At 45.2% G+C, this 19,646-nt stretch overlaps 1 protein-coding gene across 8 annotated transcripts in view; it reads left to right on the forward strand.

The window, feature by feature from the left end:
* The window catches only part of ZFAND3 (zinc finger AN1-type containing 3), a 545,448-nt gene that overhangs the window by 476,832 nt on the left and 48,970 nt on the right, over window positions 1-19,646 (forward strand). For 2 of the 8 annotated variants that reach the window (XM_077161682.1, XM_077161681.1), the window contains one exon: window positions 10,694-13,077. The exons of the other annotated variants lie outside the window; for them this stretch is intronic. In XM_077161682.1, the coding sequence (XP_077017797.1) occupies window positions 10,694-10,848 (155 nt within the window). In that variant the 3' untranslated portion in view covers window positions 10,849-13,077. Of the gene's footprint in view, window positions 1-10,693; window positions 13,078-19,646 lie in introns of those variants that run through there. 8 annotated transcript variants of the gene reach the window in all.

Consider the following 19,646-nt stretch of genomic DNA (forward strand, 5'->3'; position numbering starts at 1 on the left):
GCCATTATTCCTGTGGCAAAAACTGCCTTGAGCCATTTTCTCTTAGTTTTAAATATATGTTCATCTTTGGATAAAACAGCCTAGCATGATATGAACCTGCAGCCAATCCCCTTTTCTTTATAAACTGTGGGTTAAAGGGTTTGCTCCAAGAGCTCTCTCAAGTCAGATTTGACCACACAGTGGTTATGTCCTTCATGGTGTGGGCACCCTGCCTACCGCCACCCACCCCCACCCCCACCCCCACCCCCACCCATTTGCAAAAATGGATTTTTCTCAGGTGAAAGCAAGAGTGAAAGATGTGAATGCCAGGTAAAGTGAGAGCTGCTTGAGCTGGATAACTGAAGGAGACATTGCTGCAACAGGGCAAACATTTGCCACCGAGGAGAGGAAAGAGGTCATTTAAGTTTTTGCAAGAATGGGACTGCTTGGAGAAACTATAATGAAGGATATCAACATTAGTGAAATTTTTATACTCTTAAAATGACATGTGCAAACTGCTTTGGAAGTGTCATTAAGCTAGGCTGTGACATGGTTTTATTTCCCTTCACTGTTGACTGTTCTCTTAGAGCAGTTTGATGGAACACACCAAAGAAATGCTCTAGATCACAGCTAAACCTATACAGCTACCTTCTAAGTTCTTTGCACAAATCTGGTTTCTTTGCTGTCAGTCACACTGCTTTTTGTTCTAACATTTAGATTAATCTGATATTTTAATTAATTGAGGCAAAAATAATTGCTTCTGTTTTAGAACTGTTTCTGTGATTTAGTGGTTTTTATTTAAATATTAAGTAGGTTTTTCTAAATCACACATTCTCCTTCCCTTTTAAAAACAGACAGATGCCCAGCTTGGTGATTCACTGTGACTTTTGGTCTCACACCCTGGGCAGCTGACCTCTGTCCATCACCAGTACTCTATCCCAGCCCAGCATAGCTCCATGTCTGACAATTCAGTGAGCCAGGGGTACAAGTCTGTTTCTCGGAGTGCAGTGATTTTCCCTCCACCATGCAAAAGCTGGGGATGGAGGAGAATGTAAAACAGATGCATTTCATTCCTGAAACACCTGCAGCTGCTTTGCCTTTGCTATGGCCCTGATGAAATAAAATGCATTAAGATCCTTTAATATGTTTCTGTGCTACAAATTCTGCCTTGGGCATTGGGTCAGCAGATATGGTATAATCCAGGATTGCAGCTGGTGGGAGTACAAATGGGCTTATGCTTTCCTGTAACCACCTGTTGTTCCCAGCATGTACTTACAAATGAGCTATGAGGTCAGTTAGCTGTCCTGAGCTTTAAGAAATTCTTACCTCACTGAAAAAAAAATGTAATTCTCTTTTCGAGTGAGCTAGCGTGGTCATTTCAGATACAGGGGCTGGCATATTTGTTATTTATTTTTAAAATAGACACTTTAGATACCAATTGATACCTGTTGATGAGTTGAGACTTAGAGGGTCAGTTACTGGAGGTTATCTCAGTAAGCTTTGGTTGGTCTTGGATAGATTCTCTTTCTTGGAGCCCAGGTGCATCTGTAGGAGCAGTTTCTAATTTCCGCGTAACTGGACATAACTACCTGGGCTTTACCGCCATGCTGCAGCAGCACAGGCTTGAAAGGGTTGTGAGCAGGTGTGCAAGGACAGATGTGTCTGTGCGGAAGCCAGCATGCACACATACACCACCATCTCAAGACTGCACACCAACCAAGCTTTTTACAGTACCTCAGTCCCTAAGGATTGTATTTTTAGGTTCTGCCTGAACGTTTAATAATTTGAAATTCAAATGAGCAAGAAAGTATAAAACATTTCATGTATGTGAGGTAAAAACACCCAAGCAGCTGGAGCTGCGGCTCGCCCGGGTACAGAGGGCTGTGGCTTTAACAAAAGGGACACTTTTGGGGAGCCTCCAAGTGGGGGATCTACAAGAAAGCAAATTTTTAATTAAAGTCCAAAGTATCCAAAGCCTGCCCAGTTTTGCCAACTTTAAGTGGTGCTTTTTACTCCCAAGATAAATCCAATAAGTAACATTTCTGTCTGGCAGGATTGAGTAAAAATGTCAAGGACACAGACTTTATGAATTTTGGCATCACTTTCATTATATCCCCCAGGAAATTCTGAGGAAAAGAACAATTCCAACCCCTACTCAGTTCTTAGGGCCTGGAGGGGAGTACCACGGATGGGGGTTATACCTTCTGCAGGATGGAAGGTGGGATCCTTTCCTCTGCCCTCCAGCTCTCTGCTCTACCACCCCCCCCTTCCTGTCCCCCAGTACAGTGACCATTCCCCATAGCCTTTAGGCCTGGGGAGAGGTTGGAGGGAAGGGAACTGTGGGCAGGGCTCACCTGCCCTCTCTGTGCCTTCTTGCCCACACTCTGAGAGGGACAGAGTCTCGACCCTTTCTCCTCAGTACTAGGTCAGGCCTCGGAGAGTTCCTCTTGGGCAGTAATGGTTGGTTTTGTTTTTAGTGAAACAGGAAATATTGTTACAATATTTTTAGAGCTTGGTATTGGGTGTATGTCATATTTAGTTAATTATGGCAGTTGTGCAAATCCCTCTCAATTATGTGAGTTTAGTCTGAAAACACCCATGCCCTTCCCTGTGTAGATAGAAAGATGAGGTTTAGCCATGAATGATATCATTTGAATAAATTGTATATGAATATCTGTAGGTCAGCTCCGAGTTCTTTTCCCACCAAATGAGCATTTTTAGAAATCTGCCTGTCAGACATGTGAGTCTTAGAAGAACGACCCTCAGTTCAGTTTTCTGCTGGGAGTGTGTTTCTAGGGCCCTTCATATGTTTGGCATCTTCAAGTCTCTGTGGTTCAAGGAAGACACAGGGCTTACTGGGGCCCCAGGGCCTGGGGCTACATCAGGAGGGCTGAGCCCACTTGTCTTAGTTTCATACCCACGAGTGGCCTTCACTGAAAATATCTGTCTTCCACAGGAAGCCCTCCAGGCCTCTGTATTCAGGATAAGTGACCTGAATACTGCCTTCTGCATTTTTCTCATCCCATGGTATTCTTTTAGGGACAGAGGTTTAGATAAGTCTTGACTTATAATTTTTGCCTTAAGCCATAATATTGTATCTCTCATTGTGGGTAGAATTTGGGGAGCTATTTCCCCATGTATCTCCCCCTCTTCCCCCCAACCTTGCTGTCCACAGCCCCAGGCTGTGACATATCCCTGGGGTTCAGCCACTGTGGCTGTGTGGTGAGGCAGGCATCCTCTTTCTCCCTTGTGCTCAGTTCCCCCTTCTGATGCTGCCTACTCACTTGAAGAAGATTTTTGCAAACTAGGGAGGAACTGTGGGGATCCTCTGGAAACCATCCAGCCCAGCTCACAGGATGGTGACTTTTTATTTTGTGTGATCAGGTCTCCTCACTAGCTCCTACTTTATCTTTTCCTGTGCCTAGCGAATTGGTGGTAGGTTAAGAAAGGTTCCATTCTGGTGGGGAAGGGGACAAAGTTCTTATAAAGCTGTTTTTTCATCCTCCCTTTTTAATCAAGGGCTCATTCTAAATTGTTCTGTAGTGTCAGTAAGCAAAGAAATACCCACATAAGTTCTTGAGCATTTTGTGCAGATTTACTGAAAACAACTGAGGCAACCTTAAAGGAGCTCTGTGGCTTCCTCCTGGGCCAGTGTTTCATGGAAATCCAGCACTCCGAGGGGCAAGACAACCAGTCATGAAACTTGGCATAGGAAAGGGCTGAGGTTAAATCACATTTAGCAGACAGATCATATATTCAAAAACTTTTGCCTTAGGTGTTTTCCTCTCTGTTGGGAATCAGGATCTGTTAAATCATATTTCCCTACCCTTTATCCCTCCAAAGTACCTATGGTACTATAGTAAACAAAAGTATTTGGAAACCGTTTTAAAATTTACATGATGCTGAACTATATAGGACTGTAAGGAGAATATAGGCATGGGTTTATGTGTATGTGAATGGGTGAGTAAATTTGAATTTCATATATAACTCTTTTTAGAATCAGTAGGGAAAAAAAATTGCATGGTACCCTGGGCAGTTCATACTAGAGCCAGGTGTTATATACAGTTCTGTTAGTTATCTTTATGTCCTTTGAGCTTTCATCCCTTCTGGGACCCTTGTTTGGCTCTGTCTGAAAAGCTCCCCCTCCCCTGACTGATTTCAAATGAATGGTGTAGAGGAGGTATTGAGGCTGGCCTAACCAAGAAGGAGGCAGTAGCTATAAATCCGTTTGTGCTTTAAAACTTGTTCATCACTGAAATGAAGAACAATCAGTTCTCGCCAGCAGCCTGAACTCAGCTCTCTCCATATCCAGTTTGGCTTCCAGAATTCAATCAGTAATTCATAGTTCAGGGTATTCACAGTGATTTTTGAAAATAGATCTGTGGGTACCAAGAAAAGAGGATAAAGACTGATCCCACCCACCCTACCCCTCCACCATCGCCAGTATCCAAAACAACCTCAATCCTGACCACTGACACTGAAATGCATTTAGCCATTGGCTGCTGTCAGTGTATAATACCTCCTCAGTAACTGAGACAAGTTCTAGCATGTAACCTCCTTTTGGTGAGTGATTCTAACAGGAGAGGGAATTGAACTTAATTTATGCCATCTAATAACCTCAGTGTAGCAACGTGGGAAGTTAACCTTCCATAATTTCCCTGAGATATTTCCCCAGTGACTTATAAATACTGTATATTCTAATTGTTACCATTGCCACTCTGGTAATCTAACTGTTGTTTAGTAGTTTTCATCTTTCAAATAACAAAGCCATGTATCAAGGTGTATTAGTTAGGGTTCTCTAGAGAAACAGAATCAACAGGGAACACTTGCAAATATAAAATTTATGAAAGTGTCTCACGTGACCGTAGGAATGCAGAGTCCAAAATCCACAGGGCAGGCTACGAAGCTGATGACTCCAATGGATGGCCTGGATGAACTCCACAGGAGAGGCTTACCAGCCAAAGCAGGAATGCAATCTGTCGCCTCTGAGTCCTCCTTAAAAGGCTTCCCATGATTGGATTTAGCATCACTAATTGCAATGGAATCAGCTGTGGATGTAGCTGACGTGATCATGACCTAATCCTATGAAATGTCCTCATTGCAACAGACAGGCCAGCGCTTGCCCAATCAGATGAACAGGTACCACAACTTGGCCAAGTTGACACCTGTCCCTAACCATGACAGTCCACCCCTTGTCAACTTGGCACATATATATATATATATATATATCACCTTAGACCATACTTAATTTCCAAATGAAAACAAGCACACATTTTTTCTTTTACCTGACAATACTCAACTGTCCTGCATATAACTGGAAACACATTAAATCTCTCCAGAATAGTGTGCAAATCCTTGGGCAACATTCATTCTTAAACTTGATACCTTCAACTTAAATAGTATAACACAAACAAAACAGCATTACAGTCCTCGTTTCTGTAACTGATCACGTGGTCGAAGTTCATATTTATCACTACCTTCTTCCACTACCCATTCCATGTTCCCTTTCCCCTCAGCAAGCACTTCAGCTGGCCGTGGTTCTTTGCCTGGTGGGGTGACCCAAACCTTCATTCCTGAAGTCTCAGAGCCATTAGTGGTCCTGCCTGGATTGTGTTGTTGCAGTTTTCCATTGATTTTAATCACAGGGCATGGTAGTACTAAAAGACGCCCCAGGGGATCTCCTATATTCCAAGAAAACTCTTCTTTACCTCCATTATGTAGTTGCAGTCCTACTTCCTTCTGATAGTCAGGGTCAATTACCCCAGACAATAATGTAATCCCCTTCTTGGTGTGTTGATCCAGAGGCATAAGTAGCCCAAAGTGGCCAGGTGGCAATCTTAACTTCCAGTTCAGTGGTATCACTGTTGTTTCTCCTGGAGAAAGCACACCCCGTTTTGGAACTAAAACCTGTAGACCAGCAGAACTCAGGGTAGCAGGGACAGGAAGCAAAAATTTTCCTAGTGGATCACTAGGAGTAATAGTGAGTGGCACCACACCCATTTCCACCCCTTGGTTCCTGGACCCATGGATCCTGGCTATGGGAGAAACAGCACCATACAGTGGACGCTGATTCAGAGCATACACAGCTTCCTGGAGAACATTACCCCAGCCTTTCAAGTTTTTGCCACCTAGTTGGCACCGTAATTGAGTTTTCAAAAGGCCATTCCACCGTTCTATCAATCCAGCAGCTTCTGGATGATGGGGAACATGGTAAGACCAGAGAATTCCATGAGCATGTGCCCATTCCCGCACTTCATTTGCTGTGAAGTGTGTTCCTTGATCCAAAGCAATGCTATGCGGAATACCATGACGATGGATAAGGCATTCTGTAAGCCCACGGATAGTAGTTTTGGCAGAAGCATTGCGTGCAGGGAAAGCAAACCCATATCCAGAGTATGTGTCTATTCCAGTTAGAACAAATCGCTGCCCCTTCCATGAAGGGAGTGGTCCAATGTAATCAACCTGCCACCATGTAGCTGGCTGGTCACCTCGGGGAATGGTGCCATATCGGGGGCTGAGTGTGGGTCTCTGCTGCTGGCAGATTGGGCACTCAGCAGTGGCTGTAGCCAGGTCAGCCTTGGTGAGTGGAAGTCCATGTTGCTGAGCCCATGCATAACCTCCATCCCTACCACCATGACCACTTTGTTCATGAGCCCATTGGGCAATAACAGGAGTTGCTGGGGAAGGAGGCTGACTGGTATCCATAGAACGGGTCATCTTATCCACTTGATTATTAAAATCTTCCTCTGCTGAAGTCACCCTCTGGTGTGCATTCACATGGGACACAAATATCTTCATGTTTTTAGCCCACTCAGAAAGGTCTATCCACATACTTCTTCCCCAGACCTCTTTGTCACCAATTTTCCAATTATGGTCTTTCCAAGTCCCTGACCATCCAGCCAAACCATTAGCAACAGCCCATGAGTCAGTATACAAACGCACCTCTGGCCAGTTTTCCTTCCAAGCAAAATGAACAACCAGGTGCACTGCTCGAAGTTCTGCCCACTGGGAGGATTTCCCCTCACCACTGTCCTTCAAGGACACCCCAGAAAGGGGTTGTAATGCTGCAGCTGTCCACTTTCGGGTGGTACCTGAATATCGTGCTGAACCATCTGTAAACCAGGCCCGAGTTTTCTCTTCCTCAGTCAATTCACTGTAAGGAACACCCCAAGAGGCCATAGCTCTGGTCTGGGAAAGAGAAGGTAATGTGGCAGCAGGAGTGGAAACCATGGGCATTTGGGCCACTTCTTCATGTAACTTACTTGTGCCTTCAGGACCTGCTCTGGCTTTATCTCGTATATACCATTTCCACTTTACAATAGAGTGCTGCTGTGCACGCCCAACTTTATGGCTTGGTGGATCAGACAACACCCAACTCATGATAGGCAACTCAGGTCTCATGGTAACTTGGTGGCCCATGGTTAAGCGTTCAGTCTCTACTAAGCCCCAGTAGCAGGCCAAAAGCTGTTTCTCAAAAGGAGAGTAGTTATCTGCAGCAGATGGTAAGGTTTTGCTCCAAAACCCTAAGGGTCTGCGTTGTGATTCTCCTATAGGGGCCTGCCAAAGGCTCCAGACAGCATCTCTATCTGCCACTGACAGCTTCAGCACCATTGGATCTGCTGGATCATACGGCCCAAGTGGCAGAGCAGCTTGCACAGCAGCCTGGACCTGTCGCAGAGCCTCCTCTTGTTCAGGTCCCCACTCAAAATTAGCAGCTTTTCTGGTCACTGGATAAATGGGCCGGAGTAGCACACCCAAATGAGGAATATGTTGTCGCCAAAATCCAAAAAGACCCACTAGGCGTTGTGCCTCTTTTTTGGTTGTGGGAGGGGCCAGATGCAGCAATTTATCCTTCACCTTAGAAGGGATATCTCGACATGCCCCACACCACTGGACACCTAGAAATTTTACTGAGGTGGAAGGCCCCTGTATTTTTGTTGGATTTATCTCCCATCCTCTGACACGCAAATGCCTTACCAGTAAATCTAGAGTAGTTGCTACTTCTTGCTCACTAGGTCCAATCAACATGATATCATCAATATAATGGACCAGTGTGATGTCTTGTGGGAGGCAGAAACGATCAAGGTCTCTGCGAACAAGATTATGACATAGGGCTGGAGAGTTGATATACCCCTGAGGTAGGACAGTGAAAGTATATTGCTGACCTTGCCAGCTGAAAGCAAACTGTTTCTGGTGGTCCTTACTAATAGCTATTGAGAAAAAAAGCATTTGCCAGATCAATAGCTGCATACCAGGTACCACAACTTGGCCAAGTTGACACCTGTCCCTAACCATGACACAAGGTATGTTTAACAAAGGTGCATAGAACTAAGGTAGAGAAAAAAGGTGTTTTGGGCTAGTACGAGAATCCTTGTGGGTAGTGAACCGAATATCAGTGAGTTCCTGTGGTTGTCACTCCCTACTTCCCTTTTCAGACAGGGTTGGGGTCTCAGATCCAGCTAGTTAGCTGCCCCCTGGCTGATGGAAGGCAGGCTAAGGAAAGTTGGCGTTGGAGGGTATAGTAATGACAAGACTGGAGCCACTGCTTCTACCTTTGACTGCCTGTGACTACTGAGGTGTTAAGCTGAACCAGGAGCCTTAGTCCATTTCCTGCTGCTCTTATTCAGCCAGTGCCATTCAACAGAAGTAGAGAAGAGCCCCTGAGACCTTTGCTCCTGAATCACCCCAGTATCTTAAAGAAAGGGAAGGGAAGGGGTGGCAGGGGTCCTCCTCCTGCCCCTTATCTCTGAAGGTACAGAAATATGTCAGGGATTGGTGACATAAATGACTGCAGACAAATCTCAGTGCCATCCTGCTGGTTCCCCCACCCCAGGTTCCCCCACCCCAGGCATTACCTGGCAGGCAGGTCCTCTCTTGCCAAGTGGGTTTTACTCTGAAAAGATGATTTTTCTTGTTGGATGGAGGATGCATATTGAGGCTATCCATGCTTCTGCTGTGAAATCCTTTAGGAAAAAGAAACTGGTATCCAGTATCTCACATAATGAACTTATCAGTAAATACAACACAAGCTCATTAATCTTAACTTTGCCTTTGGTCCACGTGGGAGCTCACCTTCTCCGGAGACAAAAATTTCACCTCTGTTCTTTTCCTTAAACCCAGTCCCAATTTAGAGTCAAACATATTGGTCTGCTCTCCCTGGGAAGCAGTTAATAATGTGTTTTCTCACAAAATGGGTAGTCCACGCTTAGCCTGGCCTCCCACCCCTACTCCATGAGCATGTGCTCTCACACACAGGGCTCCCTTCTAAGGAGGGGGTGTATATAAATGTCAGCCCAGTCCTTGAGGCCTGTGCTCCCTGGCATTTAAACTCCCCTGCCCCCTATGCTATCTATAATATTCTCTGGGTGAAGTTAATCTTAAAAGTTAAGGCTATTGATACTGTTTCTATTCTTGCCACTTGGTCCTTGTTTCAACTTCTGCTCTTCTTCTAAAATCACAGCCTCCACCCCTCAACTCCCAAAGGAAAAGAAATTAGGATTTGGGGACATATGTTCATAGCTTATAAGGTGACAGCCCATTCATTCTGGTTTCCTGGATCTGGGCATGAAAGAAACATCTCTGAGAAGACATTCTGTTTGCTTGGTTAATGAGTGGGAGGAGCATTGACTTGGCAGAGCTGCTGTGGGGATGCGTGCTCTTGAGTCCTCCAGTACACAGGAAGGTTTGAATTCATCTAGAGGCTTGAACTTGTGGGCCTGGAGATGTGGCCAGATACAACTGATGGGATGAAGAAGAGGTGAGGGGCCAGGCAGCTTTGCTAGGTGTCTTAGCTCAGAGTTTCCCACCTTACCTGAAAGGAGGGTGGGTCAGACAGTCCCAGCAGACTTCCAATGTCTGTATCAGCCTCACTGGTCTTTTTTCTCAGTGTTTCCCTTGGACTTCTCTTTGCCAACAAGGGAGAACCAACCTTGTATCTCTTGTACTTCTGGGAGGGCAGAGTCTGAGTTTGGGGACCTCAACCTCCTACTACCAGGTGGACTTAGAGGCATCAGTTTCCTTAGAGATAGCAATTAGAGCTCGACATATCTGTTCTTCCTAGTGTTTATATGTAATGCCCTTTTCCAGCGCTTTAGGTAATCAGTTTTCCTGTAAGAGACCCCACTCACTTGTGGGTTGTAGTTTGATCACTCCCCCCATCCACCAAGTTCTGGCTTCACAGGACGGAGAATGTAATTTAAGCCCTAATCATTTCTCCTCCTTCCCCTCCCTCTTAGAATGGTGCATCCTTGTGGTGGATATTACAGTTTGCCCAAGCCAGGGAAAGTGTTGAGCTGGCAGCCCCACAGTCCCCACCTGCATGGTGACTTGCGGAGAAGGGTCTCAAAGTGCTCACTTCTAAGGAAGGGGTATATCTTGCTGCAGCAGTCAGCTTGGGATTCTACCCTTCAGGGGTCCACGAAGGAGCAACATGGAACGTCTGTGAGCATCAGCCCTTGGCAAGGTTGAGCCCTTGTTAGGAGGATGTCAGACTCCGGAAGTGAGGAGGAACTATAGAACGGGAAGGGAAGGCTCCTCTTATGAAGGGGTGGGGTCTATTGTAACAAGCTCTGTTCAGCAGCGGGAACTTATGCTATGATCATTGTCCACCCATGGAGATCCCCCTCTCTGTTCTCTGGAGAGTGTGAGAGCAGGCTTTGGGCATTTGGAGGCCACCCTAACAGTCTGTCTCCTTTGCTTCTCCCCGCTGCTGCAGGTTACGTGTTCTGTATGTTACATCGCCTTCCTGAGCAGCATGACTGTACATTTGACCACATGGGCCGCGGCCGAGAGGAAGCCATCATGAAAATGGTGAAACTGGACCGGAAAGTGGGGCGCTCCTGCCAGCGCATTGGGGAGGGGTGCTCCTGAAGGCCAGGCGCGGCCGCCACATGATGCTGTTCTTAGTTCACTAATGTTAGCCTTATTTAGGACAAAGTCAGCCAGACACCTTGTACTGGGCACGCATCAGACTACAGCCAGTCTGTTTCCTTTTTTTAGCCAGCCATCCTGGTACTGTAGTTTAGGGGTTGATGGTGGTTGAAATTGATTTCTGGCTGGTTACTAAGGTGCCTGCTAGCCATTGTATAAAATTAAAACATGAAGAATATTTTTTTTGAGCATGGCTAGTGGATTTAAAACAACACATACCTGTCACTGCTGGAGTCAAATTTATAAAAAGCCTTAAGCGGAAGGTGTTCCAGATGGAGACTCTGAGTTAATGGAGGAGTAGAAGCTGGTATTAGTTCCCACGATGCACGTGGCTTTGCCAGAAACTCTGTTTAATGTTCACCTCTTCACTTATCTTTAGTCCCAGTAGCCAGGATACCTGATGGCCATGTGTGCCTTGGCCACAGGAGACTCTTGAGATTGGCCATGGGGCTGGGCTGGGATGGTGGCCTCGCTCTCCCACAGAGCTGGAAATGGGGGGTGGGGTGGGAGGGAAGATTCTTACGAAAATTTTTTACCTGACCTGCTATGAAAAAACTCTCATCATGCAAGAAGAGAAACAATAACCTCACTTTGAAAATTAGCTCTGCTCAAGACTAGTCCACGAATGAGATGCACCTTTTCTACCCAGGATCCATGGTCACAAGAAGCGACCAGGAGCACACCTGACCCCACTGGCTCCAGTTTGCCACTTTCCAAGTGCAGGGATCTGGCATTTGATCCAATAAGGCTAATTGCAGCACAACAGCTGTGGCTGGGGTCTACACACTGGCCTCTGCGGCTAGATTTCTATATTGGGAATTTTTTAACAAGACGTTTCATAGCCCACAGGAATCAGAAGTGCTAGGGAGCTACTGGGGAAGCTGCTGCCACAGACTCTGACCCTTCCAGCTGGAGCCTGCTCAGCCCCACCCAGGGGCCCGGAGGAGGATGCCGTGGCCTCTACCTCGTGCGTCTGTGCGGCTCCTGGTCCAAGGACAGCTCATCCACAGCTGTCAGAGAGCAAGTTTAGTAAGGAAAGGCAGCATATTTCATGGGAACAGTGGGTTTTGATCTGTTTAGAATATGGTTCATGGCCACCTCCCAGAGTACTGTTTGTCTGGCTTTAGGTGGAAGGGCATATTTCTCAGTCTATGCTTCTTTATGTGGAAAGAAAGGATTCAGTAGTTCAGGCCAGTTAGGGAAAGGTGGAGATGGGTCTGTTTTCCCTGTTAGGAAATCCTTGACAGTCAGGTAAAGGGTGGGGCTAGACAGGATTAGGATTCCCTTGATCTTAAAAGCCTAAACTTGGGTGAGAGGCCCCACTGCCCCAGCCCCCATCTGATCCAGGGTAGGTGAGGGTAAAGAGGCTCCTGCAGAGACAGTTTTCAATTTGCCCATACCTGGGCTACTGGAATTAGGAACTTTCCTTTTTATAAAACAACAGAAGTGCTACTCTGCTTGCAAATTAATAGCTAAACACCTGCAACTACAAATATTTTCTGATCTGGAATAATCGAAATAGGAAACCATGCTCTTTCCAACCTCCTCCCCCCACCCCACCCTCACCCCCACACTCTGAGTGGAATCCGCTGCAAAATCTCCAGCCTTAATTCTTGCTTCAGGACCCAGACCAGTGTCTGGCTCTAGATTAGTCCAGGGCAGAGGGGCCAGGTCTGCCCCACGTTTACCACTGTTGTCAAGCCACGGCTCTTTGGCCAGGGCCCCGCCTAGGACCCTGCCAAGCTCTGATCCTGAAGAGGCCACCCCCAGCCCTTCCTGGCCCTCCTCAGGCCCCGCAGGCAACTGCTGCACGGGTGGTGATGGGAAGAAGGCTCTCTAGGGAGCCAGGGAGCCGGGCAGCACACTGGGATCACAGCCCATGTTCACTTGCTAATGGTAGAGCTTGGGGAGGCAGGGGTGGGGGGGTGGGGGGAGGAAGGGCTTGTTCCCTGCAATATCTGTTCTGTGAAGTTTGTTAAATGTAAGGAAAGCTTAAATTCTCGTATCTTTAAAAGAGAAAATCTTATTTAACCCTTTTGTGTTCTAGATTTACTTACACATGTAGCCTAGAGCTCAGTTTTAGTTTTAACATTGTGAAAATATTAAAAGAATCCTGTAACTTTATTCTTTTTTCTCCTGCTGAAAAGAAATTAAACCAATCATATGAAAGTTTTGATTTCTCTGTTACACTGGTTCTCCCAAGTGCCAGTCTACCTGGATAACCATAAAAATAATAAAGTGCCTCCCTGGCTAGGGCTTGAAAGGGATGGGATTCTTTGTGTAGAGAGATACCTCTGTTTTTGTTTGGGAGTGACTTACCCAGGATGTGTTCAGCTTACACAGCTGCTTCCCTGGTTTCTTTTGGGTGGTTCTGCCCTGAGAGGCCCTCATTCCTGGAACTTGAATTGCTGGGTGCTGGTTCTGCCAGAGACTCGCTCCATGGCCTGGCCCTGGGGAGGAGGTGGGTCTGCAAGGGGGAGCTGTTTGTCATTATACCCAAATTCACAATAGAAGTAAGGTGCAGAAATATGAAAACTCTGAAACCCTGTGCCATGTGGGGTTGTTGTCACTGGATTAAAGGAGCATTGGCAGCCCCATCTTGAGGACGGAGGTGGCGGGTGGCTGTCCTGGCTGCACGGGTGATCTATAACCTGCTGCTGAGCAGCCACAGGGCCACTGGTTCCCTGGCTTAGGGGGTGAGGGTTCTAAGTCTGGGTTCCAGTTCCTGAGCCCTGGGGAGCAGCATACAGTTTTTCTGCATGGGGGTTGGTATTGACCTGTGGCTGGCTCCTCTCCCTTCTCTGAGGCTGTCGGGAAGGAAAGGCCTAGGGCAGTCAGTGTCATCAGCCCTTTGCTTATCCCATGTCTCTGGGCCTTGTGGCAGGGCTTTCCCAGCTCAGGCCATCCCCTTCCTCAGGGCTTATAAGACATGAAAATACTAAGAAGCTCCTTGGGCTCCCCCTCCACCAACTCCCGTGTGTGTGAGAGATGGTGGGGAGTTGGTTATGGAGGTGCTACTTTTTTCTCTTGCCTCTCTCCAAGCTTAATGGAGCAGCCACAGTTCTCCAGAGCTCAGCAGAGATGATAGATTGGAGACAAGCAACAAGGAAGCTGCACACCTGGGGAAGGAGGGAATAAATGAGCACCAGCCCCAAAGGGCCCCCAACCCCAGCTGTGGGCATGTTTGTGGGTGCCTGGGTCCTGGGGATGGGGGTGGCGGGGGAGAAGATAGCATCTCCAGGTCTAAACCCCACCCAAGGAAAGACTCTTGGGATGAGGCTCTTGACTTGAAAACTGCACTCTCCTTGGAGGAGGGTCAGGATGATGCATATGCTGTGTGAATTCTTTGGTGTATAGGCTCTACTTAATGCCTTTTAAAATGTTCGAAAAGAAAACAAAACAGAACTTAATTTTGGGGGGTGTTGCAGAAGAAGTGACACCTATTCCTACCATTTTTTTAAAAATTTATTAATTTAAAAATTAAGAACAAACAAAAACATTAACATATAATTCCGTTCTACATATATATTCAGTAATTCTCAATATCATCATATAGTTGCATATTCATCATTTCTTAGAACATTTGCATAATTCAGAAAAAGAAAGACAATAGAAAAAGAAATAAAACGAACACAGGAAAGAAAAAAAAAGATTATACCTACCATCCCCCTTACCCCTCACTTTCATTGATCACTAGCATTTCAAACTAAATTTATTTTAGCATTTGTTCCCCCTATTATTTATTTTTATTCCATATGTTCTACTCATTTGTTGACAAGGTAGATAAAAGGAGCATCAGACACAGGTTTTCACAATCACACAGTCACATTGTGACAGCTATATCATTATTCAATCATCCTCAAGAAACATGGCTCCTGGAACACAGCTCTACATTTTCAGGCAGTTCCCTCCAGCCTCTCCATTACAACTTGAATAACAAGATGATATCTACTTAATGCATAAGAATAACCTCCAGGACAACCTCTCGACTTTGTTTGGAATCTCTCAGCCATTGACACTTTGTCTCATTTCACTCTTCTCCCTTTTGGTTGAGAAGGTTTTCTCAATCCCTTGATGCTAAATCTCAGCTCATTCTAGGGTTTTTCTCATTCCCTTGATGCTGAGTCTCAGCTCAGTCTAGGGTTTTTCTCAATCCCTTGATGCTGAATCTCAGCTCATTCTAGGATTTCTGTCCCACATTGCCAGGAAGGTCCACACCCCTGGGAGTCATGTCCCACATAGACAGGGGGAGGGTGGTGAGATTGCTTGTTGTGTTGTCTGGAGAGAGAGGCCACATCTGAGCAACAGAAGAGGCTCTCTTGGGGGTGACTCTTAGGCCTAAATTTTAAGTAGACTTGACCTACCTTTGTGGGGTTAAGTTTCATGTGAACAAACCCCAAGACTGGGGGCTCAGCCTATAGCTTTGGTTGTCCACACTGCTTGTATTCCCACCATTTTTAAGGCAAAGATATTGACCATACAGTTGTTAATGAGGATGATGGAAAATCTTCAGAGGACATCAGAAGCACACAGTGAAGGTGAAGTAGCATGTGGGCAGAGAACAAAAGGGAGTCCAGTGGCCGGTGGTGAACTCGGAACATGGCTGTGCCCATGTGAAACTGTGCCTGTGCTTGGTCCTGTCACCTGTCAGCAACCATACAGCCTAGTGCACCTTCAGGCAGACTTTTATTTATGTCAACAGAAACTTTGAGCAAGAAGAATGGATGGGAGGTCTCACGCTGCCGGACTTTAAGGCATATTATGAAGCCACAGTGGTCAAAACAGCATGGTATTGGCATAAAGATAGATATATCGACCAATGGAATTGAATAGAGTGCTCAGATACAGACCCTCTCATCTATGGACATTTGATCTTTGATAAGGCAGTCAAGCCAATTCACCTGGGACAGAACAGTCTCTTCAATAAATGGTGCCTAGAGAACTGGATATCCATATGCAAAAGAATGAAAGAGGACCCGTATCTCACACCCTATACAAAAGTTAACTCAAAATGGATCAAAGATCTAAACATTAGGTCTAAGACCATAAAACAGTTAGAGGAAAATGTAGGGAGATATCTTATGAAACTTACAATTGGAGGCGGTTTTATGGACCTTAAACCTAAAGCAAGAGCACTGAAGAAAGAAATAAATAAATGGGAGCTCCTCAAAATTAAACACTTTTGTGCATCAAAGAACTTCATCAAGAAAGTAGAAAGACAGCCTACACAATGGGAGACAATATTTGGAAACGACATATCAGATAAAGGCCTAGTATCCAGAATTTATAAAGAGATTATTCAACTCAACAACAAAAAGACAGCCAACCCAATTACAAAATTGGAAAAAGACTTGAACAGACACCTCTCAGAAGAGGAAATACAAATGGCCAAAAGGCACATGAAGAGATGCTCAATGTCCCTGGCCATTAGAGAAATGCAAATCAAAACCACAATGAGATATCATCTCACACCCACCAGAATGGCCATTATCAACAAAACAAAAAATGACAAGTGCTGGAGAGGATGTGGAGAATGAGGCACACTTATCCACTGTTGGTGGGAATGTCAAATGGTGCAACCACTGTGGAAGGCAGTTTGGCGGTTCCTCAAAAAACTGAATATAGAATTGCCATACGACCGAACAATACCATTGCTAGGTATCTACTCAAAGGACTTAAGGGCAAAGACACAAACAGACATTTGCACACCAATGTTTATAGCAGCATTATTTACAATTGCAAAGAGATGGAAACAGCCCAAATGTCCATCAACAGACGAGTGGCTAAACAAACTGTGGTATATACATACGATGGAATATTATGCAGCTTTAAGACAGAATAAACTTATGAAGCATGTAATAACATGGATGGACCTAGAGAACATTATGCTGAGTGAGACTAGCCAAAAACTAAAGGACAAATATTGTATGGTCCCACTGATGTGAACCGACATTAGAGAATAAACTTGGAATATGTCATTGGTAACAGAGACCATCAGGAGTTAGAAACAGGGTAAGATAATGGGTAATTGTAGCTGAAGGGATACAGACTGTGCAACAGGACTAGATACAAAAACTCAGAAATGGACAGCACAATACTACCTAATTGTAATGTAATTATGTTAAAACACTGAATGAAGCTGCATCTGAGCTATAGTTTTTTTTTTATATATATTTTTTGTATTTTGTATTTTTATTTTTTTCTCTATATTATCATTTTATTTCTTTTTCTGTTGTCGTGCTATTTCCTTTTCTAAATCGATGCAAATGTACTAAGAAATGATGATCATACATCTATGTGATGATATTAAGAATTACTGATTGCATATGTAGAATGGAATGATTTCTAAATGTTGTTAGTTAATTTTTTTTTAATTAATAAAAAAATATATAATCAGTAAACAATAAAAAAAAAAAAAGGGATGGTAGAGAGGGAAAGAGGAAGCATCCTGGGTGGACAGTGGTGAGAAAAGGACGCACCTTGGTGGGGGTGGGGCATAGCGTCTCCTGCTCCTGGAGAAGGAGGTCACCAAGAAGGAGGCGCCGGGTAAGGGCAGTTACCATCAGAATACCCAGGGGAGGTTCACAGGGCCTGAAAAAGTTTACCTCCTTTGCAGCCATTGTCCGAAAGCTCCCTGATATTAGGGTCTACAAAAAGGAGTAAACAGAGAAAAAAGACAGGAGTCCTGGAAACATAAGAGAGGGGAAACAGAGAATTGTGAACAGAGAGAGGCTAAGGAGGGCACCAGTCTTGCCAGGAGGGGCTAATGGATCTGAAAGCATCAACACTCAATGTGCACTTTTGCCAAAGGGTTTGGGGATGAATCTGAAACACCAGAAAGTAAGTAAACCAAAAAGGACTATTAGTGCCAAACAAAAAGTATTAAGAAAGGAAGTTATCATAGTATTCTACATGACTCACATGTAGACTCAGCTGTGAATATTTGCTTACAAATCATAAAAGCTTACATAGAAATAATAGTGAATATTGCTGTAGTGAAAAAATTTATGATAGAACTCTATTAGGAGCCTGGGAGAGCATGTTATTTAGATATAACAGAGGTAAATGCAGAAAAAACTAAAGGTTCAAACTGGTTTTCTTTTGTGGGGGTGGGTGGAAGTGCACTAAGTCTTGTATTTACTGTTTAACTTCTACAACTGCACACATGTATAATCAAAATTCAAAATTTAAAAATATAAATTTTAATTTATATATAATTTAATTAAAATATAAGTTTAGTTAAAATATTATAAAATATAAATAAAAGTATTATAGGAAAGGACCAGATCATGTGGGAGTTGGAACACATTGAGTCTTCAGAATGGGCTTGTCCCAGCATTCCCCCAAGTGAGTTTCAGGATGGTTGGATCTTCTAAAATGCAATATGGAGTACTAGTTTTGTGGGCATGGAAGCTTGGGAAGATGCAGGCAGCTGGTGCTTCACAATGCACAGTGCCTGTTTAAAACTCTTAAGAAAAGTGGTCATGGAGAAGTAAAACTTATTTTTACCACTTAACTTTTATTAGCATATTTTGGGAAAGTTTGTCCTAATTAATTGTGCACTTGCTGTGTGCCAACACTTGGTGTAAAACAGACTCTCCCTTAATAAAGGTCGATTGTAGCAGGCCAGCCCGACAGTTCTTGTTTATGTGGGTCTCAATAGTTTGATGTCCAGGCAATCCCAACACTGCTGGGGTTGCTGGCAGATACCTGGAATTTAGAAAAGTACCTTTTCCTTTGGCTTAAATCCTGTTCCCAAAGTTTGCACAGAAGGCTATTTCCTATCATTTTTACAGAATGGAATTTGAGATGGAAAAATTGTCTGGAGCAAAAGAGTGGGGCAACATCTAGAGTGTACTTTTTGGGTGTTGGGTAAGGGACCAGCGGGACTCCAGACTTGGCCTCCCGTCTAAAGGTGCTGCTTCCACCCTGCACGCTGACCTGTGGCAAGGTTGCTGGAGCAGGCTTTGGCAAACATCCTATGAAATAAATGGTCGTAGTCTCCAGTGGGTAAGGGAGGGTCAGGCCTGGGACAGGTTGGGGAACAGGGGGGGATCTCTGTCCTTCCTCTGCCTCCAGGATACCTGTGCCTCCCTCCCTTTAGGTCCCAGGTAGGGCCACATTCTGGGTAGGCCGCAGTAGCACTAAACCTCACCTCCATATCCCACCCCTGCTCAGGTCTTCCTGTCCCTCAGGACCAATTCCTGGGCCCACTTGACCCATCCCACGTTAGCTGAGCTCCTGGGAGCACATCTCTCAGGCTTGGGTGTTGATTAAATTGCACAAAGGAGATGTGCTCCAGACCTGGAATTTAAGTGTTGATGTGTCACTACAATGCTGGTGGCTCAATAGCACTGATGACAAATTGGCCCCATTGAGTTTATGGGCTTTGGAAATCCGTGGGTGAGCAGGTGTTTCCTAGGGCTGCCAGACTCCACCTCACAGGCTTCTCCTCCCATGCAAGCCACTGCTTGCCCTCCCCAGACTAGGCTTGCCTCTTCCAGGCAGCTGCCTCCTGCTCCCGCCTCCTCTTAGCTCATCTGAGCCTCCTTGGCCTGGAGGGTGGGGGTGGATCCAGAGAAGTTATTGGGAACTGTGGCCCCTTGCCTGAGAATGGGGCTTCAGACACTGGTCTCCATTGGATGGCATACGGGTCCCATGGAGGGGAGGCAGCTGTTGGGCACAAATGGACAGCTGAGTCTGGGGGTTGTTGGGGTGTGCTTCATGGAGGAGGTGAC

This window comes from Tamandua tetradactyla, chromosome 5 (genome assembly GCF_023851605.1).
Source record: "Tamandua tetradactyla isolate mTamTet1 chromosome 5, mTamTet1.pri, whole genome shotgun sequence".
In the NCBI taxonomy this organism is placed as follows: domain Eukaryota; kingdom Metazoa; phylum Chordata; class Mammalia; order Pilosa; family Myrmecophagidae; genus Tamandua; species Tamandua tetradactyla.